At 54.1% G+C, this 18,596-nt stretch overlaps 1 protein-coding gene across 1 annotated transcript; it reads left to right on the top strand.

The window, feature by feature from the left end:
- The first annotated feature begins 11,364 nt into the window (after positions 1-11,364).
- KLHDC8A (kelch domain containing 8A) lies at positions 11,365-18,069 on the top strand. The gene is made up of 5 exons (XM_061382002.1): positions 11,365-12,172; positions 14,823-14,987; positions 15,207-15,422; positions 15,996-16,097; positions 17,040-18,069. The coding sequence occupies exons 1-5, from the start codon at positions 11,797-11,799 to the stop codon at positions 17,231-17,233; spliced, it is 1,053 nt and encodes a 350-aa protein (XP_061237986.1). The 5' UTR covers positions 11,365-11,796; the 3' UTR covers positions 17,234-18,069.
- The last annotated feature ends 527 nt before the right edge of the window (positions 18,070-18,596 follow it).

The following is an 18,596-nucleotide window of genomic DNA, read 5'->3' as shown; positions in this document are numbered from 1 at the left end:
GGGCTGCCGTCTATGGGGTCGCACAGAGTCGGACACGACTGAAGCGACTTAGCAGTAGTAGTAGTAGTATATGTATAGAACTATAGTCACTATAATAGTAACTATCTTACAGGCTAAAATTTACACGCACACATATATAAAACTGTTCACAAACACTAATAATCACTATATACTTGTTAACTACTATTAAGTTCATATGAAATTTGAATGATAAAAAATATGTAAAGAGTTTGGAATAGCGCTCTGAATATCAGTGGTGGTTATTATCGCACAAGAAAATTGTTGTAAGTCACAGATAAAATTCTACAGAAACATGGGAAGATTGCTCTTGCCTGCCAGGATCATGAAAGGCTCCTGGAAGAGGTGACATTGAGCTTGAGCACTGGAGAAGGAACAGGATTTCAACAAGCAAGAGTGCACAAACCCAGCAGAGAGCAGCAAGCCACGACCGGGCCCTGAGCCTGGCTGAGAGGCTGAGCTGGACTTCGGGCCCCAGCACCTGGGGACAAGGGCCAAGTTGGGGTGTGACATTGTAAGTTCTGGAGTAACCAGCCCAGCCAGAGAGGAGGGGAGTGTGACACTTGAAAGAGATCTGGGCTGAGAGCCCCGAGACTAAGGTTCAGGTTCTGACTGAGCTTCCAGTTGAACTGGGTGCTCTGAGGCTCACGTCTTCACCTCCCCTGGGTTTGTTTTCTCACCTGTGAAATGGGAATAATAAAACTTGGTGCACTTTTCAATTTTGCTATAATTATTCACCATGGCATCAGATCAGATCAGTCGCTCAGTCATGTCCGACTCTTTGCAACCCCATGAATTGCAGCATGCCAGGCCTCCCTGTCCATCACCAACTCCCGGAGTTCATTGAGACTCACGTCCATCGAGTCAGTGATGCCATCCAGCCATCTCATCCTCTGAACCGTGGCATAGGAAGGTGAATTTATAAATCAGTATGTAAAACACAAAGTACAATTCCTCAAGACAAAGAAGAATGAGGGTATCATCTGCAGGGCTCTGGGGGCAATGCAGAGGAATAAACTATTTAACAAGGAGGCTTATGAAAATCACCTAGTACAGCATCTGAGTCATAACGGTAGTTGAATGAATGATCTCTCTCATAACTGACTGATTGGCTAACTTACTCATTCATTAAATCAGCAAGCATTCCTGGAGTCTCCACTGCATGCCAGGCATTAGGCTTGGTGATGGGAGAGGGTGGTGAATAAGCAACTCAGGGAACTGGCAACCTGAAGACGTCCCTCTGCCCGATGCTAGAAGCTTCATCCTGCTGGCCCTCTTCTCCTTTCTTTCAAGAATGATTGCTGTTGGTCGTTTATTTTTGGGTGAGTTTAGGTTCCCAAGACACACATCCTTCCATCCTTCCATGAGAACGCCTCCTCTCTGCCCTCTGCTGGTGGGGAGTTGTAAGGGCTTTGCAGTAAATAGCAATAATAACCGCTCATTCCTGCTGCCTTCCATCACCCAAGAGAGGTACTAAATGCTTTAATATTTAAAGAGGAATGAATTTGTAATTAACACCTTAACTGTTATATCAGAGCCATTCTGGAGGTTTTCTATTTAAATGCAAATTGAGCCTTCCCGAAGGAAGCCTAATAAGTGATGAAAGTAGATGGCAAGAGATGAGGAAACGAGGAGGGAGGCACTGACTGTGCAGCTGTCTGTGGTGCTGTTGACCTGCTTCCTGCACGGACACTCCCCTCACCCAGAGACCAGGCTCTGAGCCTGAGCAGGGTCTGGGTCCCTGAAGCCAGAGTCTCATCCCCCTGTTCATGGGGAGGCCCAAGACAGCAGCCATGGGGGTGGGTTCTCACTGGGTGGTTGGAGTCATCTTAGCATCACGCTGGCCTGGGGATGATCCTGGCTTTGGAAGAAAAGTATTTTCAGACAGAACTGGGCTTGAATCTAGAATCCTCTTCTGATCAGCCATAAGAGCTTGGGTGGATTTCTGAAACCCTTTGAGCCTCCAGGCCTTCGTAATGTAAGCAGCTGTTAGTGCTTGCCCCTCTCAAGACTGCTGTAAAGAGAATGTGATAAACAGAGGAAATGCGCCTGCTAGACAGTAGGTGCCCAGCAAAGGTTAGTTTCCTTCCATTGCCACAAGATATTCCTGTGCCAGCTTAACATGTCAAGGGAAGCAAGAAGCAGGTGGTCAAGAAAAAGGTGGTATCCCTCAGTTTCCCTTTAAAGGGGCCTAAATGTGGGACAGCACAGAGACACTTTCTGTAAAGGACCGGATAGTAAATATTTCACGCTTTGCGGGCCACGCGCTCTCTGTTGCAACTAGTCCACTCCCCACTTCAGTGGGAAAGCAGCCACTACGACACATAAATGAGTGAGCGATGAGCGTGGCTGTATTCCAATCTAACCTTATTTATAGACGATGAAATGTGAATTTCACATAATTTTCATGTATCACAAAACATTTTCCTTTGGATTTTTTTCCCCAACCATTTAAAAATGTAAAAACTGTTCTTAGATCACAATGCCCTACAAGAACAGGTGGAGCCCTGGATGTGGCCCAGGAGTCATGCTTGCTCAACACCCCCACGCACAGCCCCAGAGTGTCATGAGAGAACTTCACCTGTGATTCGGGAGAGTCTGCACTGAGACACCCCTCAGAACATGACTCCCGAGGCCGGGACACAGGATAGTGGCGTCATCCAAGGGAGAAAACAGCCCTCTGGACCAGGACCGTCGAACGCAAAAGGACTCACAGGACCCTGGTGATGGTCTCTGCCGGGGTGTCCAACCCAGGGTCAGGGCGTGAATAGAGGTGTCACTCAGTATACTTCCCTGGTGGTGTCCAGGGAGGACTGAGGACTCATGAGCACCGAGCAGGCGGCATCCTTGGTGACACGTGTTCTCGCCTCAACTGGGCAAGCGGTGCACGCTCCCTGGGCGCCTCAGCCCTCCCAGATGGCCTGGTTCACCCCAGCTCGGCCTGCGTCTCCCCTATGCTGGGTGCTCATCTCTATTCCTAAGCATGCACGCGCACAAAGCCCACTTGCAGCCAGCCTGTCACGCCTCTCCCTTCTCTCTTTCTCCAGCACAGAGGGAACGCAGGTCACCACGCCAGATGGCAACCTTGCTTCTGCAGCAGATTGCCGGTCTTCCATGGGAGGGAGGGTTAAAGCAGGGCACAGGGTGATGCCAGCTCTGCCGTGCCCACCCCACCCCCACGTGCCTCTGCCTGGTCCCTTCTCCAGAACCTCTGGGGAGGAGGGCGTGTGTGTGCGTTTGTGCGCTTGTGTGATGCGGAGCACAGAGGACAAGGGGAGGAGGTGAGGAGAGACAGTGCCAGAGGGAAACCACCCTCTTCTTCCATAACGGTCCCAACGAGGGTGGACAGACACTCTTTCCAGCTGGAGGATGAGCCGACCCTGCTTCTCGGGCACCCGTGGGAGATGGTGGACTCCCGGAGGTGGAGGTGAGAGTCACAGGCTGGAGAATGAGGCTGCTCAGCTAATAATAGAAGCTGCCCGAGGCCTGGCAAGAAGGGAGAGGCAAAAAATGCTAGGACCTCTGACGGTAGCTGCTCCCAGCTCCCAGCTCTCTAGAGGCCCTGGACTGAGTGCCATCTCCTGCCAGTCCAACCCATAGACCCCGGTCCTCGTCCTCCCAACTCCATAAACAGCCCCAGAGCCTTCAATCCCATTGCATATCAGGTTCAGACAAAATCTGGGGTCCTAGGGAGGCAGGGAAGGAGAGTCAGGCCGTGGGAAGCCCTCCTCCTAATGTAAGCAGCGATGATCAACAGAAGAGCAGTAAGTGTGATTTGCTATGTGAGCCATACTCACCTCTGGGCCAGGCCCTGGCTGAAGACAAGACAACAGCCTCCAGCCTGAGCATTTGTCCTCTCATGAGACAGTTTCGCTGGGAAGTGGGGGCCCCTGCAGGAGGTGAGCAGGTGAGCCTTTTGTTGAGGAAGGCCTTATTCCTGGGACCCGACTGCATGTCCTGTGCCCTGCTCACTGAGAACCTGCCAGCCGGAGAGCCAGCACCCCCATCGGGGCCCCCAGTGCATACACACACACGTGCACGCCTGCGCCCGCCCTGACAGGCAGGCCGGCCCATCTGCCAATCAATCTTCCTCGCCCATCTCCCAGCTGGAGCAGCGGGAATGATGTGTAAATCATTCAGAGCCCTCTCTCAGCTCTGCCAGGACATGGAGCTCTTTTTAATTAAGAAGAATGGAGGATGCGGCTGGCTCTGGAAATGGCGATATTAACTTACTAATGGGCATTTAAAGAGCTGTGTTTGAGTGCTCCGCGGCTGCCTCCCCCAGCCGGCAGCCCCCAGCTCCTCTGCAGAGCCGCCCAGACCCCTGCAAAGGCCTTACTATCCTCCAGGTCAGCAAGGGTGTAGGATACGGCCGGCCCCATGCCCTGGCCTGGTGAGCTGGGATAAACGCTCCCGTTTTTTTACTTTTAGAGGAGGCGCCAGAATCAGTGTGTCTTAAGCCCCGAGTCCTCTGCCTCCTGTTCCTGCAGCCTGTGGAAAGGCAAGAGGCACCCCGGAAATGTCAGGATCCAAGAACACAGGCTTCTGGGTGGGTGCCCAAGGTCTACCAGGAGCCAGTCCTCAGCCGCAGCGGCAGCTCGCCCAGGTCCCCGGGTCCCTGGCTGAGCTGGGGAAACGAGGCTGGTGGCCACAACAGCTCCAGGGGAAGGTCCCTAGTACGGTCCCTTCTGGTGACAGAACCCTGGGGAGTGGGGAGCACCCATGAGAGCCAGGGAGGCCAGACCTCTGTATGGTTGCCCCACCCAGAAGAACGTGAGGATGTCCATTCTGGAACCTCCTGCTTTGTCACTCTGGTTAAACGATTATTTCTCTAGGGCTTCCCACCCTGCGTGCCCGCTGCGGAAGGACGCTCCAGCTGGGCCAGACCTCAGGCCACTGTCTACTTCCCTCCTCTCTCATTTTACAGACACCAGAATAGATGTGCTTGGTCCAGAGGTGCACAGCCTGGTTATGACAAGATGTGAGCTGGAACAGAGGTCTTTTGACTCTCAGCCCTGTGTCTTTCCTATTTCCAGTACCTCCCAGGGGAAGTGACACCATGGTCTCTCACCTCACCTCATGCTGGTATTTTAATTTTCTGATGCTCCCGGGGCAGGAAATTCTTCCTTTTTATAACCCAGATCCTCAGGCTTTATTACAAGCCCCATTTCCTCTGACAATTTCCTCAATAAACACAGAGAAGTAGCCGAGGTCTTTCTGAGAAGGCTCCTCTTCCTGCTGTCTTTTATCATCTGATGCTTTAAGGAGCAGAGGAATTTGTGCTCCCCAACTCTTCCTTCTAAATTGTGTATCTTGTGAGTCTGAAAATCAAGATGACCACCCTGCCAATGCCTTATCTGTGATCCACTTTCCAATGTCCTGGTTTTACCTAAATGGGCAGAGGTTGCTCCCAGGCAGACTGATGCGTGTATGGTGACCCCCGTTTCGTCCCTCTAGGCTCCAGGCTCTACTCTCTGTGCTGAGTGCCATGCTGCATGCCGCGCTCCGTGCACTGCGCTCCGTGCTATGGCAGGGTGCGGGTAGCGGAAGGAACGTGGCTGACTCCGCCCTCCAGTTGAGGCTGCATGGTCAGGAGGTGAGGCCCTCTCATTCGAGGCCATCCTAAGGGACCCCCGACTGCCACCCCAGAGGCTGGTGGTGTCGTGCGAACAGATGCAGATGATGGTTGTGACTGCTGCCCTGGTGCCGCCCTGGCTCCACTCAGGTCCACTCGAGCCCTGAATTCTTCCTCGGGGCTGGGCAGGAGGGGGCTCTAATGAGGCTTTTCCAAGTTGGGGAGGGATCGACCCTCCCCTTAGTCTGCTGTGGCCTCTGTCCTAATCGGATGAGTCATCCTCTTCCCTGGCTCCCTGAATCCAGCCCAAGCCTCAGATGAGGAATAAGAAGGTGATTATCTAAAGGAAGAGCACCAGCTGTTCTCCTGATCAGAATACTGTTCAGGCTGCAGTGGAAGAGATTCCAGTTAGCTAGGAGGAAATATCCTGTTCAAGACACAGACCCAGAAATGGCTGGATTTCTGGACAGGTGTGGGCTCTGGTAAGGTGCCTCCCTTGTGAGACTGGAGCCTGCTATTCAGGCTCTCTGGCCAGAAGTATGGAAACCTGCAAGGGGAAGAAAGCACACTGCTCTTTACAGAGGACCTGCTGCCTGCCCCAGAGGCACGCCTGGCGTCTCGTTCCCCACGTCGTGCTACAAGTAGTTTCCTTCTTCCCTTTCTCATGGATGAGGAGCTGAGATTCAGGACGTCAGGGACTCATTCAAGGTCACACAGCTGGGAGTGGGCGATCCAGGATTCAGCCCTGTCTGTCTGACTCCAAAGTCCACACACCTTCCCAAGGCCTCCTGCCTGCGGAGAGAGAACTGCACAGGGACAGAGACCGGCCCCAGGGGAATGCAGGCTGCCGTCCCCCAGCATCACACCCGGGAGGGTAAACTGCGTTTCTGAAGACGGAGAAAGAAGCTACTGCAGCTCTTTAGAGCTACACAACTCTCCTTTCCCCACTCCCACCACAACTGTGTTCTGCACTCGGCACCCCACCAGCCCCCTGAGGCCCTGCACACACATACGTCACCACAGGATGCCTCGCTGGGACTCTGCCTGCTTTCCTGGGCAGAGACTGTCCCCTCACCAACACCCTCAGCTTCCCCACTACCTACCACAGAGTTCAGTGAAGGCCAGCCCCTGAATATCTAATAAACTCTATTGATGCTGAGTCAGACTGTGCAGTTTCTTGTATGTAAATTAGGCCTTAACAAACCCAAAACCTGGAGAAGGAAATGGCAACACGCTGCAGTATTCTTGCCTAGGAAATCCTAGAGACAGAGGAGCCTAGGAAATCCCATGGACAGAGGAGCCTAGGAAGTCCCATGGACAGAGGAGCCTAGGAAATCCCATGGACAGAGGAGCCTAGGAAATCCCATGGATGACCCCACAGTCCATGGGGCTGTAAAAACGTCAGACCTGACTCGGCAACTAAACAACACCCGAAAAGAGACTTCTTTAAAAATATACTTAATAAGTATTTCTGAGGCTAAATACCCCTTCAACCAATTTGACTCATGCATCAATATCACAATAATAAAGGCTCCTGAGTATCAAGGCTTCATGTTTAGAGACTTTCATGAACTTCCTCTCCCCACCTTCCTACCTTTCCAGTGCTACCTTATAACCAAGGCAAATACTCAAACAGTATCTAAAAATGAAGAGAAACCCAGACCAATGCAACACAAAGTCTGAAAGCAAGAAGGATTTAGGCTTCTAAATCCTTCCTCTAAAGAGGAAGACCTTCCTGACAGGTAATGTGGTTACTCACTGGAATGAGCTGGTGAGGAATCAAAGGGGATCACTGGACCCCCACCTCTGCTTGGCACTGCGTAAGTCCCCAGCCTGGTGCACTCAGCCCAGGCATGGAAACGGCAGGTGACTCAGGGAATCCTAAGTGGCGGTTGCTAGGTTACAAGCTTCCTCAGTGTGCATTCAGTGTAAGGACTAAAGGATGTCACCTGGCTGGGAGGAAGAGCTGTGGGGGAAGGAGCGGGGGCGATGCAGAGAGGCCAGGACTTCCAGAACAAGCAACGAGGCCGTGGCCTGGAAGGCATCCTGTCTTAGTACTTTTCCAAGGGTTTGACTCCCTGGATCCCACAGCCTTCAAAGAGCATTATGATTGCAGGACATGAACATTAGGTTAGAACTGTCCTATTCGGGGGGCTGACTCTGGTCCTTTCCCAGCTATGCTGCCTGGCCCAGACTGTATGGCAACGGGGAGAGGGTAGTCCCTGAAACCTCTGAGGGCCCCTGCTCCTTCCTTCACTGTAATTGGGCTGAAAGTGAGAGGAGAGAAGTTTGACGCCCTTAGTAATATACAATTCTTTCATTAGTGATTTAACTGGAATATAGTGAAAGGCACTGGATTTGGAATTCACCAACTAGACCCACCCTGAACGGCTCACATGGTCATAAGTCAATTACTTCATTTCACTAAGGCTCAGAGTCCTCGTCTTAAAAAGCAGACACTGATACCTAACTGACAACATTTCCTAGGGTTGTTTTCAAGATTATGGGGAAGCGGATGTGCAAGTTTATTTCAAGTTAGGCAAACATAAAGTAGTATGAGCTTTATATACCTGCTCACTGAGCTGTCCCAGCTGGGGTGGGTGGGGCCACAAGAAGCCTTGCCTCGCTGCTTTGGTAGAAGGCTCAGTGGGCAAAAGAGGCTGAAAGTGGACCCACCCAACAAACCCCTTTGAGGAATATGTACGGCTTTCGATACTTCTGATCACCATGTCCAAATCTTGTGAAGACTGTTTAAGTTGATGGTTGAGGATTTGTTCCCAGTTCCTCTGGGCAGATTGTGACCTCCAGGAAAAAGAGAAATGTTTGCTGCTTCCAGTGAAACTTCATTAAAGCAGATCACATTTTTTTGAATTTATGCATTCTTATTAAATAAACAGAACATTACTTTTGGGGAGGGGGAAATATTCCCTCCCCCATCTTGAGTTCTTTCGGCTGGTCTAATAATTAAAAGGACACAAGATTATCAGCAGGGATAAAAAATTTAACTCACATATCCAGAGATCCCATAGAAATGGGACCCCCAAAGTGACCAGGGCAGGTTGTTTATATATCATTTTTAGACAAATAAACACTATTTGTGAAAATTTAACAAAGGAATTCATGCCTGGTGTAGCAGACTAATAAAATAACAAAATTTGTTTATACAAATTTCTTAGCCTTGAATTCCCTACCTCTGGTGGTGAGGTTGCTTTCTCTCCTCTTGGTTTGAGTAGGGTACTTTGACATGGAAGATTTATTTCCCACTTTCAGGGGTAAAGAAGGAGTTCAGAGTGTTTTTCAACATCAATTTTTTTCCCGCTGGCTGTTTCTTAAATAACTAACTTAAAACAGTCAATATGCCATTGTGGTATATCTTGGGGTGGGCTGCTCTGAGCCCCAGCACAACCGTCTTCTGAAAGGTTCTAGAGGTGCTTAATATGTAAGTACAGGGAACTCAAACTAGAAAGCAGTGGAATTTTTAAGCCAAGAACTCAAGATGTTAAGATGGGCCTATCGGGAGCTGTGACTTCTGTTTCTCACAGGAAGTCATTTCTCAGTGAGGGGCAAATTTCCTTTTTCTTGGTTTTGTTGACAGTAGTTGTAATAGTTACGGCATTAATGGCGATTTACCAGGCCCTTGCCGTGTGTCAGAAGCTGAACTGAACACTTTACAAATGTCTTCTCTTTTAATCTTTGCAAAAATCTACAGTGATGTATCTATACCATGGAATGCTACTCAGAAACAGAAAGTAGTGAACTGGTGATATATGCAGCGACTTGGATGAATCTCCTCAGAATTATGCTGGGAGCAAAAGGAAAGCCAGTCCCAATAATATTCTTTTTTTTGCAGGGGGTGCGGTGGTAGACCATCACTGTGGGATCTTAGTTCCCCAACCAAAGACTGAACCCCAGGACCGGCAGTGAAAGTGCCAAGTCCTAACCACTGGACTGCCAGAGAATTCTGTACATAACATTCTTGAAATGACAGAACTATGGAAATGGAGAATAGATTAGTGGATGCCAGGGGTTGGAGAGATAGAGGCAAGAGGGAAGAATGTATGGGTATAAGAAGGCAACATGTACACCTGAAACTAACATTGTTGTTGCTGCTGCTAAGTCGCTTCAGTCGTGTTCAACTCTGTGCGACCCCGTAGACGGCAGCCCACCAGGCTCCCCCGTCCCTGGGATTCTCCAGGCAAGAACACTGGAGTGGGTTGCCATTTCCTTCTCCAATGCAGGAAAGTGAAAAGTGAAAGTGAAGTCGCTCAGTCATGTCCGACTCTTAGCGACCCCATGGACTGCAGCCCACCAGGCTCCTCCGTCCATGGGATTTTCCAGGCAAGAGTACTGGAGTGGGGTGCCATTGCCTTCTCCGGAAACTAACATAGTGTAAATCAATTATAGCTCAACTTTTTTTTTTTTTAAAGGCAACATGAAGAGTTCTTGTGGTGATGGGAATTTTCTGTATCTTGACTGATAACTTCCATATTCTGGTTAGGATATTATTATACTATACATTTTGCAAGATGTTACCATTGAGGGAAGTTGGGTAAAAGGTGTTATATCTTACAACCGCGAGGGAATCCACAATTTATCTCAAAATACAAAGTTTAATCTAAACAAAATAAGGAAACTGAAGTTCAGAGTAAGTAGTTAAATTCTTTTAGAGTCAGAATTTAAATCCAGGTCTGTCAGATTCCCAGGCCTGAGTGTTTCAAGACTTGGCTCTGTTCAGAACTGCATAGGGGGACCCCAGAAGCCTGCAGTTCCTCACACCAGGCGGCTCACCGGCCTCAGGGGCACCTCTGTTACTGCAGACTGCTGGCCTGATAAGGCCATTGCCGGTCTTGAAAGAATTATTTGTCAAGCCCTGTGGGTTGGTGCTGGAGGGCCCAGATTTGGTACCCAGGTTTTCCCTTCCTAAGGTGTGTAAAGAAGGATGATGTGGAAGGGACCACTCACGTGTTTGCCCTTCCACTTCTGTCTCTGGCTGGCTGTGTGTCCGCCAAACTGTGCATTTGTCAGCTTCTCTGTGGATATGACCATTTCCGGGTGGACGGTGTGGTGGCGATGTGTAAATTATGCATGTGTGCACAGGTTAGCGTGTACATTGTTCGGATGCCCCTGTGTCAGGTCTGGGGGTGTCACACCCACATAACACGTTCCTATTAGGTTAAACCATCTGATAATACCTCCCCCATAGCAGAGCCCACTGTTGAGCCAGTCTGTCACGAACTGGGTCTGTGTATTGTAGATAAACTGGGTAATTGGACTCTCCGCCTCCTCACCCAAAACAAACACTCACAAACCGCCCACCCCGCCCTGGAGCGAGTCCCGGCCCGTCATCCGGATACTTGGCTCTAGGGCCCCGCTTTCCCCGAACAGTAGGCAAGGGGGTGCGCGCCTCCCGCCGGGCCCTTTCCCTCCCCCGCGGCCGTAGCACCGAGGCTTATGTAAAGCGGCCGCGCGGCGCACGCGGCTTCCCGCACAGGTGTGGCGGCCGCGGGGAGGCTGTGCGCGGGGCCGCCGCACCCCCGGCGGCGGCTCGGCTTCTCCTCGCGCTGCTCACTTGTTCTCCGCATCCGCCTGGGTGACGGCGGCGCGCGCTGGGCAGGACGGCGCGCCCCCTCCCCTGCGCCCCGCGCCGCTCTCGCGTAATGTGCTTTCCGCGCCCCGCCGCCCGCCGCACCCTCCGGCCTGGCTGTGTGAGCCGCGCGGGGCGGGGGCGGGAGTCGGCGGGCGGGGAGAGCCGCGGGGGACGGGCGGCGGCGCCCGGAGGTGTCAGCTCCTCGCTTCGCCCGCAGGCCTCCCGGCGCCCAGCGCGCAGGGGCCCTCCCGGTCTTCCGCGCGGCTCCAGGGTCTCGGACCCGCGGGGGACAGAGCGGTGCCGGGGAGACCCCGCCGCGTCTTCCCTTGAAAGTTGTCCGGGGCGGGGGGCTGGGAGGCCAGGAGGCCGCGCGCGGGGCCCCCGCCGCCCTTGATTCGTCCGGCTCATCCCGCGGGGCCGAGCGCAGACGTCGCCGGGCCGCCGAGTCTTGAGGGACCGAGAAGCGCTGGCCGGCGTCGGGGCCCTAGCCGGGGGGCGGGCGGCGGCGGATCCCAGCGAGATGGAGACGGCGAGGGGCGGCGCGGAGTAGCTGACCGACCCCCGGGCTCGCTCCGCGCTCCGCGGGGGCGCGGCGGGCGGGGCCCCCGGGGCTGCCATGGAGGTGCCCACCGTCAAGGACTTCCAGTGGAAGCGCCTGGCACCGCTGCCGAGCCGCCGGGTGTACTGCTCCCTGCTGGAAACCGGGGGACAGGTCTATGCCATCGGGGGCTGTGACGACAACGGCGTCCCCATGGACTGCTTCGAGGTCTACTCCCCCGAGGCCGACCAGTGGACCGCCCTGCCCCCGCTACCCACGGCCCGGGCCGGCGTGGCCGTCACCGCCCTGGGGAAGCGGATCATGGTGATCGGGGGTGTGGGCGCCAGTCAGCTGCCCCTGAAGGTCGTGGAGATGTACAACATCGACGAGGGCAAGTGGAAGAAGAGGAGCGCGCTGCGCGAGGCCGCCATGGGCATTTCGGTCACCGCCAAAGGCGAGTGGGGCCAGGGCTGAGGGCGGGCGGAGGAGGGGTGGGAGGCCCCGGGAAAGGGGTGGAAGCCAGCCCTGGACTGCAGGCCACTGTCACATTACATGGGCACTGAAACTAAAGACCCTCTGGCCTGGTTTCATAGGTGGGAAAATTGCGGCTCAGACAAGTGAAGTGTGTAGTAAATCCACATGATGCCAGAGCTCCACTCCACCCCAGCAGCCTCCTCCCAGCAAGGTGGGCAAGCCTGCCTGAGGGGAGAGCCAAAGGGCACTCTGTCCATATCCCTGTGGATACCTTCATTCAGCAGAATGGTTGGGCCTCCCACGCACAGTAGCAAATCCCTTGAAATCTGCCTTGCAGGTGCCACCACCTCCAGACACATATTTGGGGTCCTGGGCCTGTTCATGCCATCTTCATATCATCCCAGGCCCCACAGGGAGGGTCTTGGGACCTGATTCCAGGACCTTCTCCCTACAGTCTGCCTCCTAATCTCAGAGGTACTGATGAGTGGAGACCAGAAGGTTCCTGAGGTTCATGCTCCTGCGGCTTCTTGCCCAGGTTCACTAGGTTCTCAGGGCATGTGTGTGCTCACTACATAGCTTTATGCTTCTTATCTCAGTTTCTCCAAGCCCATCCTGTCTTTCTTTTCTGGCCTGGTATAGCCCAGAGCAGAGAATGGGCCCTGGAAAGTGTTTTTCTAAAACACAGTTTTATGGGAAATGGCCCAGTAGGAGTTAGGAAACCCCAAATGCAGATCAGACAGGCTTAGAGGTTTGCAACCTTACCTCCTTCTCTTGCAAAATTATTTCAGCTCCCTGTCAGGTCTACTGTAGGTCAGAAATCAGTATTTCTTGAGCGCCTGCCCTGTTCCTGGCACAGTTCTAGGTCCCAGGTGGGAAGGAAAGATGCAGAAGATCCGATCCCTGCCTTTAGGAGCCCAGGTCTTACCAATGAAGATCAGACAGAGAAACTCAAGAAGCCCTCAGGGCAGAGTAGCCAACAGCGCCTCCTGAACTCCCAGTAAGAAAGATGGAAAGCCTGGAGGTCCATGGGGAAATGGAGAGGGAAAGGGGAGCCCTTTATCCCCAGGCCTCAAGAAGTGGTGCTGAACAGTTAAGAACTAACATTTATTGAGTCCTTACCATAGGTGCTTAATAGGTATTAACCCCTTTGACCCTCAGAACTTGTCAGATGAGGGAAGTAGTACCACTGTCCTCATTTTACAGAGAAGCAATGTGGGGCCCAGAGAAGTTGAGTAACTCGCCCAAGTAACAGCCTGAAGGTGATGGTCCAGTCTGTGCTCTTTTAACTATGGCGCTGAATGGGCTCAGCAGTTAGTTTACTAAAAATGTACATGCTCGTGTGCCAGGCTTTATACCATATTCCGGGGCCACAAATTAACAAATTTTCAGGATCTAACAATCTATTGAAAGAAACATACAAAGGTTATCCCAGTAACAGTGTGGGAAGCAGGGTGATGGCCACAGGAGCCACCACCTTCAGCCCAGCCTTGCAGTCAGGGACACCAAGGTGATTCTGAAAGCATGAGTAAGAATCGGACAGAGGATTGGTAGTGTGGAGTGGAGGGGCAGGTTCCCAGCTTCAGAGGTATAGGTGAGAAGAGGAATGGGAGACAGAGTGTGCGTAAGGTGAGTGTCTCTTTAGCAAGCCCCATCTCCTAGCCACAGGGTAGGCTTTGGATTTCTTTGTTTCTCTCTTTAGTAAGATTGGAAAGTAGAAAGAAGTACTCATTCCTGTAATTCTCTTGAAAAATAAAAGCCTCTTAGAGCCAGAAGTGGTGAGGACTGGCCTCTAGTAGACATCCCCCGAGCAGGGATGGGTCCCTGGGAGAAGAGGGCCCTGGGGGTCGGGCTGTGTCTTGAGAGGGCTGCCTGAGGTCCTGGGGTGAAGGGAGCCTGGAGGCTGCACGGCCTCCAGGTGTGCTGTGTCACCTGCGGCCACAAGGAGTAGAGAAGCTCTCCTTTCCTCAGAGCGCCCAGCTCGCTGCCTGCTCAGAGCTTCTTCCATCCAAAGCCTCTCCCTTTTTCACCCCTAGCCCTATCCCATTCAGTGCAAGCTGGCTCCTGGAGCCCACAAGCTTTCCTGTGTGTCCAGGAGGATGGCCTTCCCCTATCCAGAGAAAGAAAAGGACAGCAGCGGGCCAGCATCCCACAAGGCCAGTGGCAGCAGGGCTGACCTCATCTCCAGAGGCTCCCTCTAGGTCTCGAGTTCCGGTCTGGGAGTGCATGGCATCAGGCTGCTCCTGGAGGGCGTCAGGGGAATACTGTCCCTCTTTGGCATCTCTCTGGCTGCCCTGGAAGGAGAATGGCGGGGACAAGACCTTCAAAGGGTTGTCCAGGCCTGGACTCCACCTCAGTCTACTTCTGGGCATGGCTTGGCATCTTGGGCTTAACCAAGGGCCAGGCACCAAGGAAGGTAAGGCACGAAGGCCTGACGTGGCTTCAAGAAGACCCAGGCTTGAGTGTGGCAGGAGCTTTTAATTGTGCCACCAACCCATTCTCTGGCAGAGCAGTGGTTGGGAACGTGGCCGGGCTTCAGTGCTGGGATTCAAGGGGTTGACAGAGCCTGGCCAAGGTAGCGGCTGAGTGCACGGGCCTGTCTCACGGTGTCTGCCGTGTGCCCTTTCTCCTAGATTACCGCGTGTACGCAGCAGGCGGGATGGGCCTGGACCTCCGTCCACACAATCACCTCCAACACTATGACATGCTCAAGGACATGTGGGTGTCTCTGGCACACATGCCCACCCCGAGATACGCCGCCACCTCCTTCCTCCGAGGCTCCAAGATCTATGTGCTGGGTAAGGACATAGATGTGCTGTCTGGCCCATGTCCGTCTCTCCTCCTCTCCCGGACCAGTTCCTGTTAGAAGCAGTATTTGTGTGCCCAGCATCTCCTGGGCACTGGGGGTTAATCACACAGCCCCCCACCCTCAGGGAGCTTCCTATGTGATTGGAACCCAGCCCCAGTCCCCAGGGGCTTACTCTCCTGCCCAACATGTGCCCTGCCCTGGCCTCCAGGAGGACGGCAGTCCAAGTATGCGGTCAACGCCTTCGAGGTCTTTGACATTGAGACTCGCTCCTGGACCAAGTTCCCCAACATCCCCTGCAAGCGGGCCTTCTCCAGCTTTGTGACCCTGGACGACCGCTTGTATAGCCTGGGGGGCCTGCGGCAGGGCCGGCTCTACCGGCAGCCCAAGTTCCTCCGGACGATGGATGTGTTCGACATGGAGCAAGGTAAGCTGGACACCAGGCCCTAGCTACCCACCTCCCTTCTGCCCTCCTCCCACCTTACACCCATCCCACCCATCTGCCCCGGCCCGTTTACCCAGCGGCGTGAACCTTTCAGAAGTCTGAATGCTCCTCTCCATTCAGGGCTACTCTTGGGCTCAGATTCTTTCATCTGTCCAGGGCTCCCTCTGATTGGCTGGCTGTTTTTATCAAAGCCTTTCCCAGCTGTTGTTCCTTCTTACAACATCCAGCCAGGGCCAGATGAGGGAGGGCTTTGAAACAGAGCATGCTGACTGGGACACTCTCCGTCTTTCCAGCTTAAAGTCCGTGAAAACGGAGGTGGGGCAAGGTGATTCATGATAAGAGCTGATGGTTCCTTGGCCTGCAACAGGCATGGAGAGGGTCGGTTGAGTGCCATTTCGCACGGCAGGAGGCGTTGTACACGCCCTGAGCATACAGGGTAGATGGAATCAAGGTGCCACTCAGGATGAGAGCGGTTTGGCACTCGGGCGTATTTGGCAGGGGCGGTCAGCATCTCATTCTCTCTGTGTTTCTCCTGACATCGCCCACGGCCTGCAGGGGGATGGCTGAAGATGGAGCGTTCCTTCTTCCTCAAGAAGCGGCGGGCAGACTTTGTGGCCGGCTCTCTGAGTGGTCGGGTCATAGTGGCTGGAGGGCTTGGTAAGGAAAGAGCTTCCAGGCTGTGGCCTGGTGCTCCGTGGACTCTGGATGTGCATGCGCAGAAGAGGGTGCTGGCTCCTGGCACACCGCCTGCCTACCACCTGATTCCAAGGCACTCTCTTCTCCCAGCCTCGACGTCCTGCCTCCGTGGGTGGGCCTCAGATGTGGTCTCTCTGTCCTCTTACACGGGGGAAACTGAGGCTCAGAGAGCATAAGGGACATGCTGAGAACCACGTGACAGGCTGGCTGAGCCCAGGTCCCCGGGGCCCTGTATGGGGAGGGCTGGAGGTAGAAGGGATTGGCCTTGATCCTCTTTATTTTCTCCCTGAACACTCAGCTCTATCAGGAAGTAGGAAAGCAGTCTGATCAAATCAGCTGTTCTGATGAACTCAAGATTTGCTGGATGAGCCCTCCCAGAGATCAGGGAAATTTGATGGTGGGGTCCCACCATCAACTAGGGAGAGATAAGTAGGCAGTGGGGCTCCTGGGAACCCAGAGTTTACTCAGTGTGGACAGATTCCCCGACTTTACCATGCAGGAAAGGAACTTGACGTGAGCTAGACCGTGTGAGCAGCTTTCTTCGTCATGGGCAGGAGAGAGGCAGTAGTGTCTAGAAACGTGTAGTAAAAGCAGGCAGTGGGGGAAGAAAGCTGAGTCTTGCATCTTGAGGGGATGTAAGGACTGAGAAGGCAGGAAGGGCAGAATGGCTGTTTGACAGAGGGTGGGGAAGGCCTGAGGCTCAGGGAGTCCAGGGTGCTGGGCTTCTGCCTGAGGTTCCCGAGGGAGGCAGGAGGTGGGTCACCTCCCCCGGGGCGGAGGGAGGGAGGGCAGGCAGTGGGTCACCTTCTGCCTGTGGTTCCAGAGGGACGGCGGAGGTAGGCCCTTCCCCCGGGCGGGCTGGTGGCTGGACGCTTGGTGAGACCCGGCCCCTTGCACTTTCAGGGAACCAGCCCACGGTCCTGGAGACGGCCGAGGCGTTCCACCCGGGGAAGAGCCGCTGGGAGGCCCTCCCCGCCATGCCCACGCCCCGCTGCGCTTGCTCCAGCCTCGTCCTCAGGAACTGCCTGCTGGCCGTGGGCGGCGTCAACCAGGGTCTGAGCGACGCGGTGGAGGCCCTGTGTGTCTCAGACTCCTAGCTGCCTCTGGGCCCGGCCACAGCGTCCCAGACCGGACCACCCGCTCTGAACAAGAGTTGGGGCCACTTGCCTGGGTACCGGCTCCTGTCCGCAGCCAGTGGGGTCAGGCCCCGGGGCTCTAAGTGATCTCTCCACCTCCAATCCCTACCAACCCGAGGAAACTGGAAGACATGTCTGGGACGCAGCCACACCTCCTCCCCACTGGAGCCGAGGTGACCAGGGTGGGGAGTCCTCACTTATGCTCAGGCAGAGAAAGTTACGGGAGCGTCTGCCACCTGCCTGCTGTGGGCTCACCTTTGCCATCTCCTGGGTTCTGACCCAGGGGATGGCTGCTCACTGCTGTCCTCTCCCTGGCTCTGCACCCGTCCGAGGGTCTCCTGGGATGAAGAACAGACAAGGGCTGTCTCCAAGCCCTCTTGCCTCCCTTGAGCTCCATCTCTTCCCCGCTGGTGGCCGGCTGTGGGCCTGCCCCAAACCTCATCTGCTCAGCAAGAATGGCCCTGGGGCTGGAGGCGGCTGGCTTGGGAGGGAAGTCGGGTTCACGGGGGCTGGCCCAGGTTGGCCACCCTGGCCGGAAAGGACCGGTCCTGCTTGGGGTCCTGGTGGGAATGTAACAATGTGGAAGGGGCAGACTGCCAGCCCAGGATCTGCTCCCTACCCTTTTCCTCACCCCGTTTCTCCTGCGGGCACCCCTCCCCTCCAGAGGCCTGGCCCTTTGTCACCGATGGGCTGTGTGAAACTTGCTCATTTACACTGTGGCATCCACATCCATGAAGGGTGGATTCGTTGCACTCTGGTTAACAGCAGCAGCACAATGATTAAAACCTATATTCCTATCTTCCGTGGCACCCTCATGCAGGGGTTGGGTGGACGGGGTCTGGATACGTGGAGGGGACCCCATAAAGCAGTCCCTCTGACTTTCTCAGGCCACACGGGACCCTGAGGGGCCACTCGTTCTTGGCCACTCTGGGAAGGTTCCTCCTTCCAACCACCTCGCGCCGATCAGTCGCCTCACTCCTAGGAAAACAGCATGCTTTCGGTCTCTGGAGTGCTGATGTGCCACGGGTGTGCTGGGAAAAGGTTGCGCTCGTTAGCTGAGCTCTTTGTCAGGTCACTCTCGACCTGACCTTTGTCAAGCCTAGCCTCATTTCGTTCAGCTCATGCTCATTTCTATGGGGTCGCACAGAGTCAGACACGACTGAAGCGACTTAGCAGCAGCAGCAGCAGCATGCTCATTTCTGTTTTGCCCAGAGCAGAAAGAGAACGGCTCACTGATGTGAAAACGTAGAGGATGGGCCTCCTTTTAGCTGGTACAGTGCCTCTTCCCGATTCCACGTTGTTTTTAAAAGCTGTGCTAACACCA

Source organism: Bos javanicus, chromosome 16 (assembly GCF_032452875.1).
Source record: "Bos javanicus breed banteng chromosome 16, ARS-OSU_banteng_1.0, whole genome shotgun sequence".
Taxonomy (NCBI): Eukaryota; Metazoa; Chordata; class Mammalia; order Artiodactyla; family Bovidae; genus Bos; species Bos javanicus.
This window is presented reverse-complemented; position numbering and strand designations above follow the sequence as displayed.